The sequence below is a fragment of the Neolamprologus brichardi genome, chromosome 15 (genome assembly GCF_056152115.1).
Source record: "Neolamprologus brichardi isolate AB-2024 chromosome 15, ASM5615211v1, whole genome shotgun sequence".
NCBI lineage: Eukaryota > Metazoa > Chordata > Actinopteri > Cichliformes > Cichlidae > Neolamprologus > Neolamprologus brichardi.
In genome coordinates this window covers 8,058,331-8,085,779 of record NC_142118.1, presented here as the reverse complement: position 1 = coordinate 8,085,779, position 27,449 = coordinate 8,058,331, and the positions used below count along the sequence as shown (strand labels likewise).

At 40.4% G+C, this 27,449-nt stretch overlaps 1 protein-coding gene across 1 annotated transcript; it reads right to left on the bottom strand.

Annotated features, from left to right (window-relative positions):
• Window positions 1-1,196: 1,196 nt before the first annotated feature.
• On the bottom strand, window positions 1,197-26,801 carry ppp1r14c (protein phosphatase 1, regulatory (inhibitor) subunit 14C). Its single transcript, XM_006797198.3, has 4 exons — window positions 26,451-26,801; window positions 6,296-6,379; window positions 5,378-5,410; window positions 1,197-3,718 (listed from the first exon to the last, which is right to left on the bottom strand). The coding sequence occupies exons 1-4, from the start codon at window positions 26,682-26,684 to the stop codon at window positions 3,644-3,646; spliced, it is 426 nt and encodes a 141-aa protein (XP_006797261.1). The 5' UTR covers window positions 26,685-26,801; the 3' UTR covers window positions 1,197-3,643.
• Window positions 26,802-27,449: the final 648 nt, after the last annotated feature.

The window sequence follows — 27,449 nt, the reverse complement described above, 5'->3', positions numbered from 1 at the left end:
ACTACCAATAGGGAAAGACTTCTCAGACTTTAATATTTCTAAAAATAAAATGAAATAGTAAGGTTTATATTTGATGCTGGAGTTTTATTTAATATTGGACAGGCTAGCTGTTTTCAGTCCTTATGCAAGCTACGTTCTTTATTTAGACTTTTATGTTAATTTTTCTCTCAGCTTAACTGAGACACACTTATGACAGTGATGGAGAGATCTATCACCAAGCAAGATATGATGCATGACGTCAAAGCTGTCTTTACACGGTCATTCTCTTTTCATAGTTATTTCATAGTAGCCACATCCTTTATGCAGTTTACTAAACTCCTTTTACTAAAATGTAGCTTATTGTGCCTCTGTGTGGTAATCTCTGTGCAGTAGTGTGCTGTTAGATCCTGATGGCAAACCAACCAGTTAGGGTCGACGAATGGTTGCTTTCAAGTTTGCGTTGCATTTTTTCCACAGTTTCCCTTCTGCTAGGCAAGCATTTAGTGAGTGTTTGCAGACAAGTCAGCATCTTTCACACAGACTGTAGATGACCATGGAAACCTGCTAGCAAACAATAGGGTCATAAGGATGTTTTGTGAGTAGCAACATAAGTCATAGCCAGTGACTGCCAGCATCTATACATCTATACACGCTTTTCCCTCAAGACTGGTCATTGCTTGGGGTTCACTGATCTGTTTTTAGGCGTGGTGACTGTGATTTTAGGAGTTGATTTCACAGTTTCTGTCAGTAACCGCTTGCTAACTGGTACACGTTTCCCTCACGACGACCAGTCTCCAGGCCTGTGTGACCGGGGCCATAAGTAATCAGTGACGTTGCAGTTGCTGTATCATCTGCATAAATGTTAACACCTTCTTGTGCTTTGGAGACACTTGGGAATGTCTGGTTCTGTAAAAAACTCTGAAAACAAAGGTCTTTCAGTCAACTGCCTATTGCATAAAAACTTACTTAAAAAGGAAGTTGTGATTCAAGCTGTCATTGTAAAAAATAAGTGTAAATAAGTCTAGGTTATAGAAGACTTTTACCATGCTAACAGAAGCTAACAGTTAATATAGTATCTATCTAATAAAGAGCAGTGTTTCAAGAGAAAAGACTATGCAAATGGTGAAATGTGGCTGTAATGAAACATACAAATGCATTTTGCATGTCAAGTAAAATTAAAACTATACGTAGAAAAGAAGTAGACAAGTAGAAACATGTTCTTAAACAGTACAGAGTCATTCTGCATTTTTATTATCGGCAAAAACAAACCACACCACATTACATTTTAAAAAGAAGAAAGCTTATTGTGGATGTACAGAACAAAACTGCAACTGAATAACATTTTTGTTTCTTCATAATAATAATAATAATAATAATAATAATAATAATAATAATAATAATAATAATAATAATAATAATAATAAAGGTATAAAAAAGGAAAGTGTTTTACTTTGTGAAATAAAAACCTTTAGGCCAAGAAAATGTTCCCCTCAACATGCTACTTTAAAAACACATGCAAACATAGAGCTTTCTATATATGGACACTTTCAAAATACTCTCCACATGAAATCCCATAAATAATAAAATATCTGCCACTTGCCCCTGAAGTATTTCTTGACAGAAAATCCTAGAGAGTACCTTGATATGAATCTCAGTAGCCCGTAATGGCTCCATCTTCATGGTTTTCCTCCAAATTTACCGAGCCAGAAAAACTCACCATTGCTAGCTTAGAGTGATGACACGTATCCAACCCAGTTCAGACAGAGAAATAGAAGATGCAACTCTGGAGCATCCACTCCATCAGTCAAGACAGACAGACGTCTTGCAGACACATTTCTCAGTCACCAGTCAACAGTGAAAACGCCTTTTATATAACCAAAGTCTGGGAAGAACATCAAAAACAGCACCATTTTTTAAAATTTCCTGGATTATCTCCAACGTGACGTCACGTTGTCTCAACACAAAAGGTTCTACAAAGTCATACATGGTAGCTATGTCAAAAAAGGTTGTTTTTTTTTTTTTATTTTTGCTTGATTATAGGTCTATAATATACTCTTCATCAATACCTTGTCTCTGTTGTTAGCATGCAAGAGGGTGCTTTGCAAGTGTTATGTTAAAATAAAACATTGCCCTGCTTTTGTCTTTGGCAGCTGTGGGTTTATACTTTATATCAAACTGCAGGTTTTAGTCTGCACTTTCCTTTTTTTTACGATTAATTATTCCAAAAATGAAACTGGGCACAACCCTGTAAGGGATTCGTGATTGTACCAGAGATTTTTCAGTGTGTTGCTGAAGGGAAATTTACTAGCAACAAAACAAATTCACCTCTTAAACCTGCTTATATTCAGTTGTAACACAGTTTTCCTGCAACATGAAAAGAATTACTAAAACTTCTGAGCCCACCCAAAGATATCTCTGTAGTAGGAGCTGCGGCAGACTAATGCCTCCATGATGTTTGACATTTTAGGATCCCAGTTTTGGCACACCTTCTGTCGGCAAGTTAAAGTGTCAAGTCCTCCGGGGTTCTTATGCCACTGTTCTTACGCTTTCAAGTCGTCAGTAGTTTAAGTTCAGTGCTGAGTAAAAAGTGGACTGATCCTGAATGTCCTTAAAGGCAACATCAACCGCTATTACAGAGACAAGTTAGCAGAATTAAGTGAACCGGGTGTAAAAACTACTACAGTGTTTGGGTGCTGAGCTGGAATCTAAACTACCAACTGATATGTATTCCAATAAGGAAGATCATGAACATGTACAATGACGAGCGAAAGGCTGCCAATCATACAGGTTTTTGTAGTCTCATACAGAGAGCTGCAACACCCATCATGCCTTGCTGTGGCGAAAAGTATACTAGGAGACTGGGTAACAAAAAAAGGAAAAAAGAAAATCTTGATATGATTTTAGCACTGTTTGATAAAACTTTCCCACTCTTTTCAGAGTTTACACATCACAAAAGACGATGGGATTCATGTATTAATGTGTTGTGCTTTTAAATGAACTTGACACAAGACCACAGAGCTCCTTTACATTTGCAAGCAATAATGGAGTAGGGATAAAGAGGATGACAAGAACTAAAACTCTCGAAGACCACATTTCAATCACGTGAACAAGAAATGGCAACGTACAGTACTTTAGAAAAAAAAAGAAAGACGCAACAGCAAAAAAACCTCCGTAAAAATAGGACAAGAAAAAAAAAAAAAGATCAAGAAGCACTGTGTTTAAATAGTGCTACAGCTAATTTCACACCTACTGCAACTATTTTTACCACCTCTTTTAAAGTTTTTTGTTGGCGTTTTATTCTGTATGGCTGTTTGGTTTGTAGGAGTGGTTTAAAAAGCTTTAACATGGCTCTGACACATGAAGTTAGGTGGTGTTTGTATTAAAGCACAGTTGCAGTTCTGGCACATTCCAGATATTGTAACTATTTAAACATTTTGGCTCTGCTTTACTTATGTACCTTTCAACAGTCAAATATTATAATACACCTTGTTATTGTGATCGTGAAAAGAATGACTAGTGCTATATTCATGGATTATACAGCAGATGTTTGCAGATCAGTTACTGATGTTTTGATAAATTATTCTGTTTAATGACAGTCCATGTATGGCGGGCTAAGTAGGAGATGACGGAGTTTATGGCTGATCGATGGTTGATGTTTGAGCCATTATAGGCCCTTCTTGGTTGGAGCGCTAAGTTTTCTCATTCCCCTTATCCTTGCGAGGAGCTCACGGACAAAGTTCTGTAGGGAGAAGAGGAAAAAATGATTTAAACAGATACACACATGCACACACACACACAACCACACACACGCACACACACAAATCGAGCTTAAGCAATTATCAAATCAAATTTGCATCAGAAGCCCATAATTCAAATCTACAAAATTTTCTTTAGTTTCTGTTTGATTTTGCAGGCTAAAGGAGGCATCCTTTGTCTAATGGCTTAATAAATATAAACTGACAGAAGACAGGTTATACATACAACCATATTTACTCTGCCGAATGACCTAATAATACAGTTCCTAAAGATACAATTAAAAATTGTAACAGGTAATTGCAAAGTTATTTGTTATGTGTAAACACAACAGTGATTCATTCCTTGAATCGGTGCTTTTTTTATGCTTAGATGATTCATAGGTCTGTGTTCAGCAAAAGCAAACCAAAAACATTCCTCTGAAAATAGTCAGGTATAATGACTGAACTAAAAATAAAATAAGTGAAAAAGCAGCAGGAAAACTTTGAAAGACCTTCAGAAAGCCTGAAGTACTGTTGTTCACACCACTTTAAAAAATTACAAGGAAATCTGGTTTATTGGCACCAAAACATAAAAAATGAGTGGTGGCTAGAGTCTTAAGCGTAGCACTGTAGGAAAGGAAAAAAAGAATTTGTACAAAACAGAAAACAAACACTGGCCAACCCCAGTCATATGGGTATTGCTTTTTAAGTCACAAAAAAGAAATGCCAGTTTATGAGGCAATAAGTCAGAAAAGGATGGAAGAAAAAGATTCCTCATCTTGATCTAATGGCTCTATAAAAGTCTGCGATGGTGTGACTCGGATCGAGAATATGCTGAAATATAAACCTCACAATTGTAACAGAGGTGACACTTATCGTGCCCTAATTACTGATACCTCCCTCCTCTTGTCACTCTCTTCTTTTCCTCCTCCTCTATCTAGAGGTCTCATCTATCCTTCACCATTTGTAACAGCTTCTTTCATCCCCTGTCATTCTCTCACCAACAGTTCTCTCTTTCTTTTACTTTCATCCTTTATTTATCATTTGCTTCCAATTGTCACAATTCACCTTCTCTCTCCGTTGCCTCTGCTTTTCACTGTCCTTAGTCCATGTCATCTATGTGGGATTGTGTTCAAAATGGCATCTGGGCTACTCCAGACTCGAGGGATTACAATGTGTGTGTGTGTGCGTGTGTGTGTGTGTGTGTGTGTGCGCGCGAGTACGGATGTGTAGGAGTGACACGTATCAGCAGCTGTCAACCTGGCTGAACATTGCTGTTATCTCAGATGCCAGTGACCTTGACATTTTTTCAACAGGCCGACCTAATGCCGTATGTAGAGGTAATGTGATTGTTCTGCACCACCTTTAATCACCAAAATAGCTTAACCCTAACTCCCCCAACCCAGATACTTGAAAGCTTACCCGCACACACCCATTCGCACACTCAAAAACAAGCGCCCGTGTGAACAAAGTTAAATTGTGTGTGCTTGTATGTGTTCTGTGTAGCTTCTGGGCCCATCTAACACTTGTTTCATTCAGGTCAGGGTGACAGTACCATGAAAATGTGACTTTACAAATTCAATACTGCATGTGCGGATCAATAATTTCAGGTCACTGATCTCAAGCAGTGGACATAGAAAAGAGAGCTTCACCAGAAGACTTACCTCTGTTGGTTTGTAGCAGTCTATTAATGATTCCTGTGTAGAAATTGGTAAAGGAAAAACAGAGAGTTGTTTAGGGACATTTCCCAGCACTGTCTGTGTTGGATTGGGTGGTTAGCTTTTGTTGATATGGAAAACCGTGGTAATGTATTCAGACAACATACAGACTGATGATTATGTATGTTTGACATCAGTCTGTCTTTGAGGGCAGGTCCACCATACAGTAGAGCAAACAGAAACAGGATACCATACAAAGCAGTCACATGGGAAATTTGACTTTAAGGTGAGTGTTTCCATTATGGAACAACTAGGGTGAACTCAGGTAAACTGGGACAATTTCTGGTTAATCACTTCGGACACTAAGAAAAAAAACAAACCCTGTGTATGACATTTAACTGTGTTCAGCTGCTTTTTTTTTATGTTTTTTTTTTTGGTATTGGATTGGTATAATAGAATTTTACTGTTTTGAAATTTGGGCTGTCCCATAGTTTTGACATTGTTCAGGTAAAATGGGCCGACTGATTGCCAAAAAATGGGCCAGTCAAATAGTAAAGTGAAAAAGAGAAATTTCTGATGAAACAGATTGAATTCCTATACACATATACATATACATACATATATACATACAAATACATATATGTGTATATATATATATAGTTAAGCGGGGTCATCAGGTAAAATGGGACATTCATGGTTCATGCATCTATCTATCTATCTATCTATCTATCTATCTATCTATCTATCTATCTATCTATATATATATATATATATATATATATATATATATATAAAGATGAGATGCATGAACCATGAACATGGTTCATGCATTTTACCTGATAACCCCCCTTACCTTATTTCATCTCCTATATAAAATTACAATCTATTTTCTGAGGACTTACAAATGCAGCCTAAAGAACATACCTGCAGTTTGCTGGCTCTCTCATCATCACTGTTGACCTCCAGCAGGTCATCGATATCTATCTCTACCTCAGGCATCTCCTCCTCCTGGAACACAAAGACACTCTGGTTTACTGAGCAGCTCAAGCAGAGGAACTTGTGGAAGACGAGCACATAAATATGTGAAGGAGTAAATAAGAAATTAAAACGGAAAACAAGAATATTATACACTTATTATACACAGTTTATACAAACAGTGTGTCTGAGCCTCTGAGCTTCAAGCTGCAAACAAGCTGAGCATATGTAGTATTTAGCTTTTTGGAACAGGCATCGTATGGAAATGTCATTTTACTGTGGGTTGGTCCATTTAGTGGTTAAAGGCTGTTTTCAGCTCAGTGCCACTTCAAAGGTCCGCTGTTTCACTGGTTCATTTTATTTACCCACGGACGGCGCAGGGAGGATCAAACTGTCCCTCCCAGCTACCGCATGATGTATCATCCAAATTCTTCCTTTTGGGTTTTGAAGCCAAAGTGTCCATGTATATACAAGCAGTGGCCTTTATCAACAGCCATATTAATTGCAACAATCTGTGACTATACCACTCCACCATCCCTAGAATATACACAATTTCCATTTCAGATTATTCCCTATAATTTACATCTAATGCCAACGCTCATGTAGGTCACTGCACTCTCGCACAGGAAAGACTTTGTGTCCTAAACTGGTAATTAGTGTTTTCCCTTTCATTTACCAAATCTATGATCTTTCTCTAGCATCAACAAAGACACTGTTGATACTGGATTAATATTTTGGGCATTTGCACATTAATTCAAAATAAATAAATAAATACATAAATAAAAGACTAAGAATCTTTATCTACTACATGTTCATTAAAATATACCCCCGATCACCTTCTATCAACTGCCAAGTGTTAACTTTTTGTCACTTATAAGGAAACTCAACACCCAAATCTCCATGGCTTTCAGATTTCAAGATTTTGCCAACCCTTACCTACTGAACTATTTGTATGTTAATAATTTATTAATTTATTTCTTTGTAAATTAAGTCTTTACCATCCATAAAATTTAAGAGAGGATATCAGTGCTCTTTTTTTTTTTTTTTTACCACGTTATTGAACAGTCTTGGTGAAGGTTCACTTAAAACATCTTTATTTTCTTTTGTACTATATTACTGAACTACACATCACACTGGAAGGCTATAATGCTATGATACATTCACATGAGCCATAACCTGCAAGTAAGTGCAGAGATGCCCATAGTTCAGGCTCAGGCTCTAATATCAAACCCATGATTTTAAGTGAATGTGACTTGCAGCCTTAATGCCTTTCTCATCTAATGCATACTAAACAACATTCCTTAGTAGTCCTCCATAAAATTGTAGGATGATATCTATCATTATTTTTGCAGCAAACTAAAATGAATAAAAGCGACTAGTTCTTTAGTTGCGCGTGTGTTTGTGTAAGCCTCCCAGAGGACTCTTGTGTAAGGTGAAGCCTCGAGCATGCACTGGTATTTAGACACAGGGACAGGGAGGATGGAAGGATGGCTTGATTTTAGCTCTCAGCATTAAAGCTCAGTCACCGCTCAGTTTTGCGTGGGTGTTTCGATATGCACAGAATGAAATTAGATTACAGTTATACCTTTGAAAGTAGCCTGCAAGACAAAATGTACATTCCAAGAGACAAATGTGCTGCAATATGCAAACATTTGACTACTGATGAACTAGTGCAAATGTGTTGCGTGTTCTTGTTTTAGTTAGGCACAATATACACAAACATCCCATCATAGCACCCATTTACACAGTCAAAAAAAAATCTACCACATCTTAAACAGGCTTGATCATATTTCATCTCTATTTGCTCAAACACACTTGACATTCACACACACACGTAGACACAAACACAAGGCTACCCCACCTCGATCGTTACTCCTGACAGGCATTTACACAACCTGCATTTTAAGCACCTCTTTCTCTGAAACGTCTTAGCATGAGGGTCTCGCTCTGAAATCCTCACTCGTTGAGGAAACTGAGAAGAAAGGTAGCAAAGCCGGGAAAGGGTCAGAATATGTCAAAGCCTGACACCTATTAGCATATGAGTGTGTATGTGGTGGAACCACAGAACAGAGGTTGTGTACAAAATGCTAATCATCAGAGGAGATGAGCTATTTCAGACTGCGGAGTGGAAGGATAAATTGATTTAGATGAAGAGAGAAAAAAGTGAGAAAATTGAGTTGATGTGAGGAGGTGAAATGATGGTATCGTGTGTTATTGTGTGTGTTGTCCTGCTAAGCACAGGCACTGATGTTTGCTTGAAACCTCAAGATCAGAATACTTATTTGTGTAAAATGATTATTTCCTAAATCTGCAATGCAGCATTCTTAGCTAGAGTGGAAGTAACTGACTGGTGAAATTCACATGATTTGGTTTGGTAATCAAATATTTCTTCAAAACTGATTATTGAATGTTCTCTTAGGAAACTTTAAAAACATTGTTGAAGTTTGAACTCACCTCTCCTGATGAGGGCACTCCCAAAAAGCAAAAACTGCTCATTGGAAAAACAAAAAAGTAATGGTTGTCTAGTGATAATTTTTCTGCAGGTAGTTGCAGAGACTAAATGGTCACATCACTCTCATTCGCTCATTGTCTAATTCTTCATAACTGCACTTAATTGTTATTGCACGAGTCTCCTGGTGCACGAGTCAGCTTGTCTTCAAACAATGGCAGCTTGCGTCAGACTCACTGCAATCACTCTCAGACAGATTTGTAAAGTTTTGCAAATAATCAGTCTTATTTAGAAATGCAGAGAGATTTGAGCAATCAGTTGGAGTCAGGCTGCAACCGGCTGCAAAGTAACACATATGTTGTGTTAATTGGGTGGAATTTCCCCAGCTGTCCATGTCCAAACTAAATTATTTTCATCCTGATCCAGAATAAATACCTTTGAGCAACAAATTTGTGATTTTTGCTGAGTTACCACAGTTAGTTGGCGTATTGTCACAAACAAATTCTCATGTAATTGCCCTTTTGACCCCAAATTATACCAGACTGATTCCATCTTATTGCTGTTTTATCACCATCTTGGTGAACCAAAGTTGCCTTGAAGACAGAAACTTTCTGCATGTGGTGGCAGGGTTGGCCCCCACCTTTCAAACAACCATTTCAAAAGGCAACAAGATTTCAAAATCACTGCACAAAGTTGCAATAATTTTACTAGTACCAAAATCTCCAACCACTGTTTTCCTTAACTGCACCATTATTGAGGCCCAAACCAGCATCAGGGTGCCAGAATTCCAGGAATCGCACCCATGTTCCCACAGATTTAGCAGCTGTATTAAGGGGGAACCACATGATATTAGCCAGCTGATTTCAAAGATGAGATTACAGCAATGATATATTACAGTGATTCATATATAAATCTTAAAAAGAGAAATTAGGTATTTACAATATAATCATATAAGAGAGGTCAAACTGTTCAGTGCCAGTCTTTCTCTAAGTTTTACATTTTTTTTAAAGCTGAAAATAGGTGACAAAAAAACTCTGCTCAGCTGGTCCTTAAGGAAATCTTAGAATGAATAGAAAAAATTTTAGACAAAGGCTGGGTTTCGTAGCCTTAGTGGAGACGAAACCTAAAGGTTCAAATCATCAAACACGCCTCCTTCCTTGGAAGGTCATGTTGTTTACACCTCACAGCAGCTACCTGCAAATTTGGACGTGCGAGTGGAGTGCAGAGATCATGGCCTCGGTCAGTGTCGATGAGTTTGTGCGCTGTGATATGCTGGTTTAACCTAATAATAAACATGAATGCATGAATTCGAATGAGTAACAATGTGAAAGTGAAAACCTGTCAGGATCATAAATTTAGCAGACTGACCTACTTCTTAAGATGTTTGAGGGCAAAGGACAAGTCTGTCTGCCTGCCTGTGTGCGGAGCTATCAATCACTCGCTTCACCCTGAATACTCTGTGTGGGTTTGTGTGTGTGTCCCTGAATATTCCACTTGTCAGCAGGCAGTCCGTCACCCCCTGTCACTGTGATTGGTGATGACTAAAAACACGGCCTGCTCGCCAGGCGTGACTGCAGGCTATCGCCAACAAAATCCCGGCTCCTACAAACGCGCACATGCACCCGCGCCGGATTTTGCTACCATCAATCTTCTACAGGGAATCACTCACCGCTGGGCTTTGCATTACAGTCCCAAAGTGTATTAAACACACTGTGTAGATGGTGAGAATGGAAAAAACACGCTCTCACACCTAACACACACATTGAAGATGTTGTCCTGCTAGATGATCGCGAGCCTAAAATAGCTAAGGTCACACCTGCTGCTACCGGGAATATAATTTTCCATCTAACCAGCATACAAAATGACAAAAGGTACAATGGCAGAGAGTGACAGGCAGCCACAAACAAACAGAAATGTGAAAACAAAATGGGAAGTGCTGTGAAACTGCGAACGCCTGTTTAATCACAAGAGGCCTAGATTCAGCATTTCTCACAGATGACGGCTGGTTTTTGTTTGCATATGCAGAAGGGAGATATAAAGATGAAAAAGAGAGCGAGAGTTTGTGCGAAGAGGATGGTGTGCGCAAAAACAGATAACAAGGAGCAGTGTTTGTTGTAATGAAGGCAACTCTGTGAAGACGACGTGTGAGAGCCAGCAGGCAAAACAGAGGCCGAGAGAGAAGCGGAGAGCAACACTGCCAGCCTGTGTGTGTTTGCTGCGTGCAGAGATGCAGACGAAGTGAGGCATGCATGTCTGCCAGACTCATATTCACCGACAGCTAAACAGCCAGCAGCGTTTTCAGTCTGCTTCATCCGCAATGAGGTGAATCAAAGCTAATGTAAGCGGCCCAACCCCGTGACTCAACGCAAACTCTATTCAGACTACTCAAACGTTCTCTGCGAACAAAGAGTTAAACTCTGATTCATAATTATTCCTATTCATGGCCCACTTTTATGAACTAGATCTACCAGTTACATTGGACAGAAGCAAATCCCACTTGAAGACATAATGAACGAGTCACATGAAACCGCGATCGAATGTTGTTTCACTTTAGAAATATTCTGTTTGAGGAGTAGCACATGACCTTTCGTGAGTTTTTCAGCTGAGCCAGGTAATATCTCAGTAAGATAGCTTTCAATTCATCCAAGAAACACATGATCGTCCCTGAAAACCTGCCACGACTCTGCAATAAAGCAAAAGGAAGACATGTTAATGTACCCTGGTGTGATTCAGCAGACCACTCTTGCAGGATATGCATATCCTCCTGGTCAGTTTGATTTGACTTTCTGTTCGGTCCTGTTATCACAGATTGGCAGTGTGGTTCAGCTGCCTCATTAAACACTTCAGTCAAGTCTTTATGCGTAGTGGCATCTGATAATGGATAACAGCTGAGTGTATTTTCAAGCATAGGTGTCTCTGAAATGGAAATATTCTAAGGTGAAACAACAGAGTCAAGCTCACAGACGATGAGCCCTCGAAGATATTTACACAGCCAGCAGCAAACACGCTCACAGAGGAACTTAGCAGCTGGAGTGCAAGATCCGCTACCCCCTTGGGCCACATGAAACCTCACGTTGCAGGTCTGGAAATTTATGCTTATTTTTATGGCTTCCTGCTTGCTAGCTTAAATTCAAGCTATGAAGGTGGCGTTATGATAAAATGGTGCCACTGATTATTATAGTGCTGTTGCATCATCGCAAAAAGACACTTTACCTGGAGGATCATAATCCTCAGTGTGCATGTGTGTGTAAAAGAAAGAGAGAGAGAGAGAGACATAGATCTGCTGCAGTGCAAAGAGCTCAACGAGGTTCAGTCTCCACCTTCAGTGGGTAACACGTGCAAAAAAGGTGGCTGACATTGACTGATCCTTCTCATGTGTTAGCCGATATTAACCACACGAACACGGGCTCAACTGGATTGAAAGAGGAGTTATGTAGTAAATAAGATAATACCACCGCCTCTTCTTTAATCACTGCTCTGTATGCATGTGATGCAGTGCTTATAACAGAGACTGACAGGAAGAGCTGGTGGGAAAGGAAGAACGTAGGAAGAGTTTCAATCGTGCAGAGATGCTAAAACCTTCGCCCTGTATTGTAAACAAGGAGACGTGTCAAAAGAGAAGAACAGAGAAGAAGAATAAGCAAACGTTAGACCAGTGAAATAACAAATGCACTTGTTTGTTTCATTGGTATGAGTATCATTTCTTTCTTGATGGTGTCATTACATTGTTTTATTGTTGTCTGACCCAGAGAATGCAGATGGAAATTAGCTTGCCTCTAAATCTGGTACAATACATCTCTTCTCTTAGGAGACTAATGGCTTTGTAAATTTTCCCTGACAAATAAAAAGAAAATACAAATACAAACACAAGGTTTTTCTGTGTTAAATTAGCAACCACGCAGAGATGAAAGAAAGGGGAAAAAGGCAGGAAAAATGTGAAAAGAAACAAAAGAGACCATGTACGAGACTGCTAATTACAATATATAGGAGGCGATAATAAGATACAGGAGAAGGGGAGCGCACAGATAAGTGGGTCACTTGTGATGATGATGCAGAATGCAAGGAAGAGGAGGATTGCGCAACACTAAAACCTCACAGCTCGGCTTTCTTCCTCTCTTTGCTGCCGAGCGCTGTCACATCAAAGCGAGCAAGAGCTCAAGGTGGGATGAATTCATCTTCAGAGACGGCGTTAAACCGAGTAAGAGACACTACAGCGTGACAAAGAATGCAAAGAATCACAGGGCGGGGATACGAAACATAAGGAAAACAGGAACGGGAGAGAAGTAAGACAACTAAATACAAGGTTTTTCTTTCAATGCATGGGGAAAGCAAAAAGTTACTTGGAACAGTAACCAATAAAGGCCGGCTTCTCCTCCGTTCCTGCATCCCTCGCTTCCTCACTCACCCCCACCTCCCAGCACCTTCTTCTTGCCCTCCAGCGATGCAATTTGCTGAAACCATACAGCATAGATTATGTGACTTCGCTGGGTAAAGTTAGCTACTGCAGCAAAAGCTCTTTCCCACGCTGATTCAGCTGTACTCCGGAGGACACAGTATATCAGAGAGGAGAACTGTCAGAGAAATAAGCTTGTGGGGAGGAATTATACTCAAAGGAACTTTTCAGTTAAAAATAACAGATCATCGTGCATACTAAATTTAGGAAACTCGTTGTGATGTAAATATCCTAATCATTCTCCCCCTGATGTTTCTCCACTTTGGTGTTGTAGTAGCTTTTATCTCCATGGCCAAAACTTGATGTTGAAGCCATGTCCTTGCCCTGTTAAGCTGAGTCTCCTCTGATTTAGTTTTTTCTGTCCCATAAATGGTCTCTCCCTTTGAGTTTCCACATATCATTCTCTATCAATTAATACATCAATACCTTTGCAGTTTGGAAGAACTAGTCCCCCACCCATAGTCTTTAAGGTAATTGCTCTAATTTTATATTCTGTGTAGCTGCATCATGCCATATGATTCTCTGATTTACACTGGAGTTATATACACTTATATATATACACTACTGGCTCTTGCCAGGTGTGCATTGCTTTTTCTCAAACAATCTCAAAATTCTGTCATGGATGCAAATTTTGGTGACTTTTACGTTAGGCACGGGCAATGAACAAATGCAAACAGACAACGTAACATTGCATTGCATGTAGGGATGGGTATCGTTTAGGTTTTATCTGATACCGGTGCCAAACCGGTACTTTTGAAACGGTGCCGGTACTTAAACGGTGCTCAAACCGGTGTTTAAAGAATGGAGAACACAAAATTGGTCCAAAAACCTCTCATGTTCAGCTGTTTTTTTTGTAAAAAGATAACAATGTTAGCCTTTTCTGCAGCTATAGGGCATATATGGTATCACTCTTGGCTGGAAGCAGTGCTTAAACAATGGAAAAAACACAAACTTTGTCCAAAAACCTCTCATGTTTAACTGTTTTCCACTTTTTCTTTGGTCATTTTAGCCTTTTTGGCCAGGGTGAAGGGAGTATCTGCCATCAAACAAGAAGACAGCTGCATGTAACTACGACGGTGTTTGCTAGCTCACCTTACATGTATTAATTTAATAACGTGGTTAGCCTACTCAACGTAAATTGTACATGAACAACATTAAGCGACTCACGCAGAGAAGAACGGCTGCTGCTGCCATCATCATCCGTCATCATTTCTGCTACACTGGCAGGGCTAGGGACCAGGACTCTACTCTTCGGGTTTTTGGGGGATGTTGCTACTTCGGGTCCGATAACAGGCACCACACCCGCCGTAGATGTGCTCGATGTGAGGTCTCGCAGCAAGCTATTAAATACGGCGCATCAAGTGTATGACATCTCAGGGAAAAAAAGCACCGAAATGTGCGCTGCTTTTCGGTCTGGTTACTACCGTTTATGTCAGAACTGGTGCCATCATGGCACCAGATACCGGTACCCATCCCTAATGTCATGAAGATGAACACAATACATAGGAAAATCAGGAGAATTTGTATTTCAAATAAATGTTTTTTTTAATATATATATATATATATAGATGTTAATAATCACTATAAGTGTGACTACGTTTGTAGAACGTTTCATTCAGATTGGCTCGACTGTTGAGGAGGAGATGAAGTACATGCAGACATATATACATGCATACATGAATAGGTTGGTACCATGACTGGTAACACCACTGTTTGTAACATTGCCACATTTTGCTCTACCTTTGCAAACAAAGCCTGATGGATAACTTTGCCATGGGCCATTCTCCACATTTCTCAAATTTAGCATGAGCAGACTGTTGTTAAGAAATACATTATGAATAAGACAACATGAACTGTGGCCCGATGCAGCACTACCGGTGACAACTCTCACCTATATTTTTTATCAGTTGAGAAATTAGCCTTACAAATCTGCAATTTTGTTGGTTTGTTTGGGCTTTTTCTAAACGTTTGCAAGTCATGTGACTGATATACTGAGGTAGCTTCATCAATGAGGATCTTTTGCTAAATTATTATTTTTTTAATGACACCAAAGAGACAAATCTGGCAACTCATTATGCTGCCAGTGTTAGGTCAAATACATCGTATTTGAAGTTATCCCCCCTCTTGGACTGTAATCATTAACTATGTGTTTGAGGTCATGGAATATGGTTGGCGTATGAGTACATTAGGTTGATAAAGCACAATTAAAAATAAATAAATAAATAAAACCATGTTAGGATTTAGTATTCTCAAATGCTCGTTGCTCTTTTAATGCCAAATGGGCCATTTGAATCACTTATAAGTGAAAGCCAGAGACATTAAAATACCCGGTGGCAGGGAGAAAGAGGCGACATATAACCTCAGCTTTCCATACCAACCTGTGCTTATATTGTAGTTTAAGATCCTTTCCAGAGGCTATGCACTTAAGGTTAATAACTACCTATGCCTTAAATCCTTCTTTAGAGATGTAGGTGCTTATCCATCTACATGGCTGATAGATAATCTCCATTATAGCTCAAAAGATAACATCATCTGCAAAAGACAGGAATACCAGCATGATGTCATCACTAAAGTCTAGGTGTTCCCAAACATCAGAGGTAGTTAAATAGAAAAAAATATATACTTTTAATGTTTTGTCAAGAGCCTTTAGGTCTTCTACCTTGCACAGTCTCTTCTTCAATAGCCCAAAACGCTTACAGCATCAGCTGACACACAAGCCTTTTTACCTTTGCTATACAAAATCAAAATACCTAACATCACCCTTCCTCCCTTTTGCTTTAAATCCTGATTTTAAAAAAAAGAGAGTAAAAATTACAGTAGACTGTCAAGCATGAAAATGCCAGTGCCGGTTTATTTCACAGTTTTGTGATCCTGCACAGGATTTATTTTACTGTATTTACCAGGCAGACAGTTTCTTCCTGAGGCTAATGGATCAACAGCTGGGACCCATTTGGACCTTTGCCCTGAGTGTAAATGAGCACTTGCAGTCGTTCTGGATGTAAAACATCATGAGCACCAGGGGCAGAAGCAGCCATGTTGCATATTGGCCAGCTATTTGGGGAGTATAATAACATCGGGTTAAGAAAACTGATAAAAATAATACACCCTCTTTGTTCTAATTTTCTTTCATCTCTAGTGCTTGTTTTTCAGTTGCATTAACTGCTTTCAAATGTGCAATGTCACGCAGCACATGCAAAGGTAGACAAGCCACACGCCCATATATGAGCACACGCCCCTGACTTTGAAAGTCAAAACAACAGTCTTCCTTTTCTGCATATTTCTTTTCTCAGACACGTGCGAATGACGACGGTATTTTGCATCTTCTCACTGTGCCAACCAGATAAACTGAGTCAGTGTTTACATATAGCCAGATTATGAATTGATTTGGCCTGCTTACAAAGAAACCACTGATTAACTGGATCATCTTGGGATGGGAGGAGATGTCATAGGAAGACAAGAACATCAGTGTGCGAGTGTGACACGTCAACGCCTTTTCTTTTCATGGTCTCAGCGGCTTTCCGTTTCCCCATTGCTGGTTGCACATTTTGCAGCTGGTTCTCCTTAGTCTCTTCTTTTAATGATCATCTTTGATCAGTGTTTGGGTTCAAAGCTCAAGCTTAGCAAAAATGGAAATTACACCACTACTATACTATGACTGAGATGCCTTGTATTTGTCATTTTTCTTCTTGTACCACTACATGTTGGGATTCAACGGCTACATTTGTAAGCAGTCTAATTCAAGTTAATAACCTGAAGACATTTAGCCTCTTTTCCACTAGTATCTACTTGGCTCTACTCGACTGGGGTTTTCCATTAGGTGGTAGTACCTGGTATCAGGTACTTTTTTAGTACCTACTCAGTTGGGGTTCCAAACAAGCTGAAAATGTGATGTCAATAGACTGCATGCCAATCATCGTCAGGGAGTGACATCACTGGATGAGTCATGAAAGCAACTCAACTCTGAAACCCAGCAACTAGGAAATAGCTACACACCAACACTGAGGTCCAGTGATATGGTGCAGATGTTTACCATCAGTTTAGCATCAGATACACCATCGCCTGATGTCCTCCATTGTTGTTTTGTGTTTGTGTCGCATACAAACGACATCACAAGACAGGAAGCGCTGCTGTTTCAAACCCACCCACAATAAGGTGGTAGTCAATCGTTGTGGAAAACAACTGAAATGAGTATGGAGTAGAGTCGTGTCGAGCCCAGAAGGTGCAAGTGGAAAAGAGGCATTTGTCATTTCCAGATCTCTTTATTTTCACCTTGTCCACATTTATTCTTCATATGTGTATGTGTACACATATTTAATACCTGAAGTTATGATGTTGGTGGTTTCACTACTAAGGTCTTGAACAGATGTTTTGTTAGGAAAGGCAACCTCTAGGTACCGTGAGGACAGAGTTGAGGAAAGATGTGGAAAACATGCAGGCAGACTAAAAAAATGGGATAAACCTGATTATAGGTCCTGAAGCAACAAAGCAGCCCTAGACCATCACGCTACCACCACCATGTTTCACTGTTGGTATGATGTTGTTTTCATGAATTGCTGTGTTCGTTTTACAGCAGATGTAACAGGACTCCAACCTTCCAAACAGCTTAACTTTTGTCTCATCAGTCCACAGAATATTTTCCCAAAACTCTTTGGGATCATCCAGATGTTTTTGTTTTTGGCAAATGTGAGACTAGCCTTTGGGTTCTTTTTGGTCAGCAGTGATTTTTGTCTTGGAACTCTCCCAGTCTCTTTCTTATTGTTAAATCATGAACTTTAACCTCAACGGAGGCGAGTAAAGCCTGCAGTTCTTTAAATGTCCTTCTGGGTTCTTTTGTGACCTCTTGGATGAGTCATCAATGTGCTCTTAGAGTAATTTGATAGGCCAGCCACTCCCATGAAGGTTAATCAAATTCAAAGTTTTCTCCATTTGTGCTCACTGTGGGAGTTCTAAAGCCTTAGAAATGGCTTTGTAATCAGAGATCTCTTAGCCTCCTTCACTTTGTCAGACAGGTTCTATTTAAGTGATTACTTGATTCAACAGGTCCTCCAGTAATCAGGCCTGGGTATGGCTACTCAAACTGAACTTAACTTTCAAAAAAATGTGGTTAATCACAGTAAATTCATGCTTTGGTAAGCTAGGATAACTTGTTGTCCCTTAACAAATGATATCAGACAGATTAGTGTTAAGGTGTTCATACTATACAAATACTATACAAATATAGATAAAATGCATGATAAACTTTCTTGGCTTCCTGTGCAAGCTAAATTATACTATGGCTTGCTTGTATTTATAAAGAAAGCAATACCGTTTAACACGCCACATTTTTTTTCTGCTCAATTGCAGTATCCAGATGAAAAACATAATCATAATACACGATTTTCAACAAACCGCAATTTAGTAATTCCTCGATTTAAAAGCAACTTAAAAACTCTCTTATATTTAGAGCATCTTTCAAGTGGAATAAGTTGCCTTATGCAATTTGAGAATTGGCTTCTATTCATAATTTAAAAAATATCTTACAAGCCTATTCAAGCAGCTTTGAATTATTGCAAATATTGTAAGAGGCCAATGTCATTTGTAATGGAAATTTGTGTATTTTGTCTCAGTGTTATTGATATTTATATGTTCGTATGTTCAACTGTAAAACCTCACTGTGGATGTAATAGCCAAATTATGCGGATATTTTGCATTCACTTTATTGTGTAGCATTTTATTTGATTGTATTTGATGGTTTGGGACTAGCATCCACTGTTGTGGAAGCGAATGGGGTTCCTTATAAATAAACAAATATCATCATTTAAAAATGAAACTTTGTTTTTACTCTGGTTATCTTTGTCTAATCCCAAACTTTGTGTGATGATCTGAAACATGTAAGTGTGAATAATAAGAAAGCAATCAGGAAGAGGGCAAATATATTCACAGCACTGGGCAGGGTGAAGCCAGAGGAACCTCTGGTGGAGGCCCATAACAGCACTGATGTGTAAATCGGTTGTCCGACCTGGTAACAACAGGTCAAAGACTGCTTGATTTTCTCCTCTTTTCCTGTTGGCTTGTCAATCACATCTTCCTTGGGTTAGGTCACAATATACTTCAGCTGTATTACGTAGTGGCATGTATAAACATTTACCATAGTACAGATGTATCAGTCCCACCTTTCAACTTGTAGACATGTGTGATTAGGATCAATAGGAGACTTAAGAGACAGATGGCAGAATAAAGCCTGGTGAGAAAAATAACAGAAATGAGGAGGCGGAGGAAAACAAAAAAGCAGATGGGTTCAGACTGCACCAGAAGTTGACACGAGAGTAAGAAATTACACCAGGATGGAAACTATAGAGAGGGAGAAAAAAAAAGAAAAAGCAATAAAACCTTCATGCTGAGTTTTGCTTTTGAAAAAGACATTTGATACCTTTCTGCAGCCACTGTGTTTATAACTGTTTCAACAGCTGGTGTTTAGCTGCTTGCTAAAAGGCCTTCTTGTCAACACCTCTGATTTGTTTAGCAGCGCATGCATGTGTCTGCAGGTGGTATGCGAAACGCGCCAGCACGTGGTTGGACACAGACCCCATCGGTTTCTATTTTTGCCCGTGTAATTTGAACGGAAGATAAGTAAACACAACAGCGACCTTCCTCGCCAGATCCATAAACACATCAGGGTCACTCATTAAAACAATTATCCAATTTACAGGCAAAATCTCCTACCGAGTGGGTCTGCCAGTCTTGGCAGTGATAACTTACTAAATGGCGGTCATTCTGGATCCAGGTTTGTCCCCTTTTTCCTCCTTCTTAGACCCACCTTCTTGTATAATCTCGACCTTTCACAGATTTTAAAAAGCACATTTGATCAGTGTGAAACAGACCCAGAGGTTGTAGCAAAGATCACCAGTTTTCAGAATAATGAGGCAGTGCAGCTCAGCCAGCATCCTGTCATCAATCAGAGTGAGACCTGTTCGATTGATCACTGAGGGGAATCACATCCACCAACTGCTGTGGGTGGTGAATTCACATTTTCACAGGCTCGCAAAACAGAAAATAAAAGACCCACAATGTTAAACTAGTGCCTGCACGTACCTGTTTGTGTATACATGCAGTATATCCAGTAACGTCAGTGGTAACATAATGCTCCTGTCTTTGTATATGCCGATATGCGTGTTCACCCTCTGCATGGTATTGCTAAACCTATTGAACGCCACTAATGACTTGGCTTGAATTGCACTCTTTACTTCTCCTCAGCAGCTACCACACGAGGCTTGCACGATACAGTATATGACTGTTCCTGCTTCCCAATATGGGGAAAAAAGCGCGCGCGCACACACACAGATACACACATGCACAAAAGGCAAACGAGAAATGTTATAGAGAAGGTCACAGGAGAAGCAGAGGGAGGAGGGGATAATGATGCAGACGGAGAGAGATAATGATGTTCTTTTTTTCTGCCAGGAAGTTGATGCTAGGGGGACAGAATCCAGATTCCACTGTCCACTACCAAAGCACACAAAGGCCGCCTGGGGACCCTCCTACACAAAACAGTGTAGAAATTAAACAACCGCTGTTATTGTGGTGATGAGAAAAGGAGCAGGAGATAGAAACATTAGTATTATCCAGAACAAAAATGCTTCTTCCTCAAGTGTCTGTGCTCCATTTGGTCTGTACACTGACCTGTGAGTGTATGTGTGTGTGTCCTGATGCTTATCAATGCATGGAAAGTACCCCCGACTGCTCAGCCATGGATATTATGGCCCCGAAAAGCCCACACGGCCTTATTCACACCCATGGACGCAGACATAAACACACACAAGGCCTCAGGGCCAAGTGTTGTATGCTGGCAGTGTCTGTGCCTGTGCACATGAATGAGCTTCATTGAGTGGGGCTCTATTAAAGCTGAGCCACGGAAAAGTAGGGCATTACAGTGTCTTTCTCCCCTTATTCTACAGCATACGCCCCCCGAAGAACACACACATAGAGCTTGATACGCAAGCCAACAACATATTTACTGCTCTAGCAATCTGTTTGTCTCGGTTATTCTCTTCTTCTCTTACACACCAAATAAAGGCCTAAAGCTTCTCCTCATTCATCGATTGCTCTCAGGTGCTCTCAGACAGACGGTCTCGTCTCTGTGCTGACAAACTCTGCCTTTTAATCACCTCGGCTTGGCCTCGGCGTTAATCTGCAGTCCAACGGCGTCTACTCAAGTCTCTGACTGTGGGAGAGGCTACGGCATCACGCAGTTAATCGAATCTCAATCATGATTTTGGCTTCCTGCAAATAAATAAAAAGCTGTTCCCTGCACCACGGAGCTTGACGTTTCTTTGACAAGTCTGGTCGAGTACTATGTTAGAGGACTGAAATACAACAGAATTGGAATATTTGGCACAGCAGAGGCCGAATCCCTCGAAGCAGCTCGTCATCTGCTGTTGGAAATACTTTGGATTTTGGGCAAGTGATGTAAACCGAGGAGCAATAAAAGAGTGCTGTAGAGTTGCTGCTCCTAAATCCCAACTGCACTTTGCTCAACATGGATGAGGCTGTGTGACGGTCAAATGCTGCTTGGTTGACAAGTGGGCCGGAACAGGGAAGGAAGCAACAGCAGAACCGCCAGAAATGCATGAAACAGCATGAAAATAACACACAGTGACTACAGTGGACACTGTTCACTGTTTTTAACACTCGGTTTCAGCTGTTTGAATGTTACATATAATGTTATATTTGCCCTTCTGGCTGATGGACCAATAACAGCACCAGCAAGAGCGGCCAACACACCAGCCACACCACATGCCCCCTTCAGGAAGATTATGGTTCAACTGCTGTTGAACCATAATCTTCCCTTAAGTTATTCGACTGGGTGAAAAGACGCCACCATCTGCAGTGTAATTAATGCATGAAGGCCAAGAGAAACAATGCAAAGTGAATCTAATAAGCACTGTGAGAAACGAGGGTTTCAGGAAAGCGGTCAAGTTACTGGACAAAACACATGTTATTTGCTATGCAAAACATTGCCAGGGAGCTATAGAGGGGTCTCAGAGCTGTCTTTGTTTTGAGTTTTATTAACATCTATTATGCAGAGGCACCGAATAGAATGAAAGACTTTATATTTTTGCTTAATACAAATGCACTTAACAGAGGTGAATAAACAGTGTATTTTTCTGCAAAGATGCTTTAGTTAACAGGAAGCAGTGCCACGTTGACTGGATTTTGTTTTGGGTTATTTGTGTTTTGCTTATTTTTTGACTTCTACTAAGAGATGCACTCACTTTAGGTGGGTGAGGAGGGCTAATTTGGATGCATTTGTACATTTGCAGGAATGTCACACAAAATGGATGTGAAAGCAGGGTTACGTTTTCACAACTTTGCAATAAAAAAATTTTGTCGCTAGAAAAAATGAATAATTTTGACTAAAAACTGAATATTGATTTAAAAAAAAATGATTATCATTTAGGTAATAATGGTGCAGCCCTAGGAGAGGTTGTGGGTTAAGTGTTGCATAGTGTGAACTTACATGTTAGCATTTCCATTAACACTTCAAGCTTTAATACTTTTACACATATAAAGTAATATAACAGTGAGTGATTTCTTTGGGCACTACAATGAGCCTATAATATAGTCAAGGCTTTCACTATATTAAGAGCTGCAGTGGGAGCACTTAGGACCTCAGCTTTCTAGCGCCTCTCTCTCTTTGGGTCATCCCCTCCTGCTTTTTTTCTCTCTGCTTTTTCTCCTTCCTGTCCTTTGAACACCAAAATGAACAGAGGCAACGTGTCCCGGGAGAGCAGAGGGGAATCCATCTCTGACAGAACTCACCTTCTGTTATCCTCTCACCCAGAGAGGAGGCAGAGGGAGAGAGGGAGGGGTGGAAAAAGACAGAGGCTTAGGGAATAAATGTATATATGAGATGAAGCCAAAAAGGCAAATTTGATATTTTGATATCTTGTTCATTTTAAGAGATGGTTTCAACATAAGAGAAAATATTCGCCCGTCTCCTTAGAAGTCCGGTAATACTCTCCTGTCAGCCACTACCGGAGTAACTTATACAGAGAGACTGGAAAAGAGTGAAAACTAGGGGCAGCTGTGACTCGGGAGGTAGAGGATCGTCTTCCAATCGGAAGGTCGGTGGTTCACCTGCCGGCTAGACTGTGTGCGTGACTGGATGAATGAAGATTTTATAAAAGGTGCTTTGAGTGCTCAGTTAGAGTAGAAAAGTACTGCTCAGTTTACCATTTAGCTATGAACAAGCCAGCCGCTCTCCATATCAGAATTTGGCATCCTGCATGGCTAAATGTATATCTGGTTTATTTAATCAATATAAAATCAAAGTTGCAATATTATTACAGCACAAGTTTCCCATGAATGCTTACATTTTCATTGTATTGCTTAAACAAAGGATGTCTTTCACTCATGGAGGTGCTGGTAGCTGGATCTTAGACATGCTAGAGGATCATCAGTACTTAGCTCAATTCTGATGAGAGAATTCTGAAGGTTTTCCATGACACCCATTTTCTCCCTTTACTGTTTTCTAAACAATTTGTCTTCCAGCTACTAAGCAAGCACTGTGGCAACAATTACAGGGAACAAGTGAAATTCTCACCAAAAACATAATCCTATTTGTTCTGAGTTCACCTTTTTTCCAATCCATTACAATTCAGTATCACCACATTACCACACCGCCTACACAAACTTGCACACGCATACCCACACCTCTGTGATGCTTGCTAGTATCAGGTTTTCTCATGAAACTGATATAGTGGCTGACCTTTCAGCTTGACCAGCACGCTCAAATCAGTAGCCTCCACTTCGATTTATCATCCGTGCACACACAAACACAAAAATACACACTTTGGTCTATCTTGGGTCCTGCTCTTGAGGTGTTAACAGGCATGGAGTGGGTGTGACTTCATGCTTACAGTCATTTGAGCAAGCATCAGCAGCAAATAAGAGCCACCTGCTTAAACACTGCTATGAACATGAACGCGCATAAACTCAAAAAACAATTTAAGCCCACATTTTCCTCAATGATTAATTATTTGAATATATAAACCTTGGATTTGATCTATTTCAGTTCCACCTTATGCAAAATAATTGCTTCATCTTTATGAGGGAAAAGAATATTTTTTTCAGTGTTGTGTGAAAGAAAGCATTGAACAATGCAGCAGAGTGATACTGTGTCAAAATAATGGAGAATATTGATGTGTTGGTTTCATTTCATTATCAAGCCCCGTGTCATTCTAACACTAGTCAACAACACCGATCTCATTCCAGCATCCAGTGTGACATCAGACTGCCAACAACCCCAGTGAGCCAGGGGATTACCATGTGATATTATCCCATTTGCCGTGTGAAAGACATGACATGAGGAGGTGTAAGGCTGCTGGGAATATCTTTGCTGAAATCTACACTGCAGGGACTCTGTCATTAAACTGAAGTCGACCAAAAGCAGTGTTTTCTTAGAAAAGTGTCGAATTCTTTCTGTCTGGAAATCACGAGAGCTTGCGTACGTGCTTGACCTACTGTGTTTTCCTGTTTATCTAAATATCCATTTGCATGAAGCAAATCACAGTCCAAAATACAGATCGGCGCTGGGCCAGTGCACTCCAGCCGTCGTCAAACATCAAATGCTCCAGTCACCTCTGTGTAGATCAAGCACACCTGCTGATGACAGTCCGACACACAGCCCGAGAGCTCGGATGGCTTTGAAATTGAAACTAGTCTGCTCTCAGGCAGACTCTGAGAAACCCAGGGATGAACTAAAGCAGAACCATAAAAAACAGAAAGCTTGCAAACAAAATGACAGCTATATAAATCGTACTAAGGCACTTCTATGTGCAGAAGGCATGCATGAGGTCTATATGCATTAAATGTGGGAAAGAAATAGCAGAAGAACAAACTACTGAAAAAGACATTATGAGATTCAGCATCCTGCTGTAATTTCAACAAAAGTTTCCTTTCTGCATATTCACACAAATACTGCTCTCAGATTTACTGTTAGAGTCAACATACTGCATTCATTAGCAACCACATGCGCATCCACAACTGCAGACATGAGACATACTCATGTCCCCACACCTGTACCTTATGTTTAAATAAAATTCAGCTCCTCTGTGTTGCCCGATTCATGCACATGTGCATACATGCTGCAGACCCCTATTTAGTCTCTGATTGGCTGAGTCTGTGGCGACAGGCATACTGTAGGGCTGTATGTGTGTGCATAGTTGTGGAGACCTTCAGCTTGAAGGTGTGGGGGAATCAGAGTCAGAGGAGCTGATTGGCTGTTAACGAAAGTCACAGTATCAGCTCGTCCTTAACCCACTGCCCTTCTTATTTCCCCCATCCCCCAGGCCTGGCTCTGTTCACCTGGACATGACTTATAGATCGGCTCTCTTTCTGCACCCCTTTCGTCCCCCACAACGAGTATTGTGGCAGAAATTTGCCACAATACTCGTTTCCAGCGCGTGCTGTCTGCGCACGCAGCACGCGGAGAAAACTACCATCACATCATAAGCCTGTGAGGTTTCGCTCTCGAGGATGGAGAGGTGAATGCACGCGAGGTGGATGGATGCCTGTTACATGGGCTGATCTCACAGAGGCGCGTGAGGATGAGGTTACTCGTTCGACACACACTGAATAACGAGACAAAGCGCGACTCGGTCGTTCATGGCCAACGCGGCTGGTGCGTAAAAAGCGCAAACGTGCGGTTTCTCTCTCGCCGGTCTCTCAGCCTCGTGGAGCCAGCCATCCCTCTTTCTCCTTAACAAGGGAGAAAATTACACGGGACATGACACATGAGTACCACACAGCTTTGTATCTCCAAGCCAGCTGGTATGAGTGCTGCATAGCACAGAGAGACACCGGCTAAAATATTTTGGGGTCAGATGAAACATGGACGTACTTTATTCAGGTGCCATTCTTGTAAACGCAGTGAACCATCTAAAGTGATAGAGTAGTCCGGCTGCTGCAGTTCTGCCTAATCAACACTGAAACTGAACATAAAAAGCAAAGTCGACCAAACAGGAGAAATGTATAAAGCGGTTTCGATTAATCGTCTTTGAAGGCGACAAAAAGATAAGATTTAAAAACACAACCTCTCAAAGAACAACAAAGCAGCTATGCAGGGCCACTTTTTTTTTTTCATCCAGGGCTGTTCATTGTCCAGCCGTCTCGGTGACAAGAGCGCACAACCGTGTGCGGCTTTGGAGTTTCTTTCGACTTACCTCACAGTCATACAACACGCTGAGCTGCTCGATGATCCACTCCTCCAGGACAAGTCTTTTCCGCAGCTCTTTCCTGTCGTACTTCACGGTCACTTTGCCCTGCTTCTTCTGGACCGTGTCTTCCCCATTGATGGGTCCGGACCCCACGCAGCCCACTCCGGGCGCACCTTGGAAGAAAACGCGGCTGCCGGCGGTGGGCAAAGGGGCACTGGTTTCGGTGCTGGCGGCCGACATAGCGAGATGTGCAGGAGTGTTATTAAAGAAATGTGTGGATGGAAGGGGAGGACTGCGGTGCCGAGTGGGGACTGCGTGCTGCACGGCAGACGGGAGAATGGTGAGGAGCTTTTAAACAGCTGCTATTTAAAGCGCAGCGCCGGAGACAGGCGAGAAGGCGGAGCGAACACTGCAAGAAGTGAGAGGCTCTCAAACCAAAATATAAAGGTTGGTGACTGTAATCTAACTGGTCATCCTACTGTTGGTAAAATAGCAGAGAAATGCGTAAAAATGTGCCATTAGTTGGTTAAAAATGAAGAAATAAATAGGCTTAAAAGATTTAAATTAGATGAATGAATGTATTCATTTTTGCAGCGTACAAAGCAAAGCCCCTCCGTGGTGCTTCATCCTCGCAGATGCAAATACTGAGGGTCTTTCCTCAGCGTTGCTGATATTTCTCAAATATATATTTCCAATTTCTAAAGTAGGGTTTGTAAAATTTTGTGGAATATAGAAGTAGGGAAGTCGTCTGAATATTTTCCAACTCAGTACAATTCTGAACTCTTTTGCTCCACCTGTCGGACATAATAATAACTTAACTTATATTTTAATACATTTATTTAAAATAAAATTCTCCCTTCTTGTGCCGAAAGTGATTGTTTCTATGTGTGTGTGTATTTTATAAATATTTTCTTATATTAGCAAATAAAGTGTAATGGACAGGATTTATGAGGGCGTTATAAATAAACTAAAGAAATGGCCCATCTTGCAAGCGTGTGCCTTATT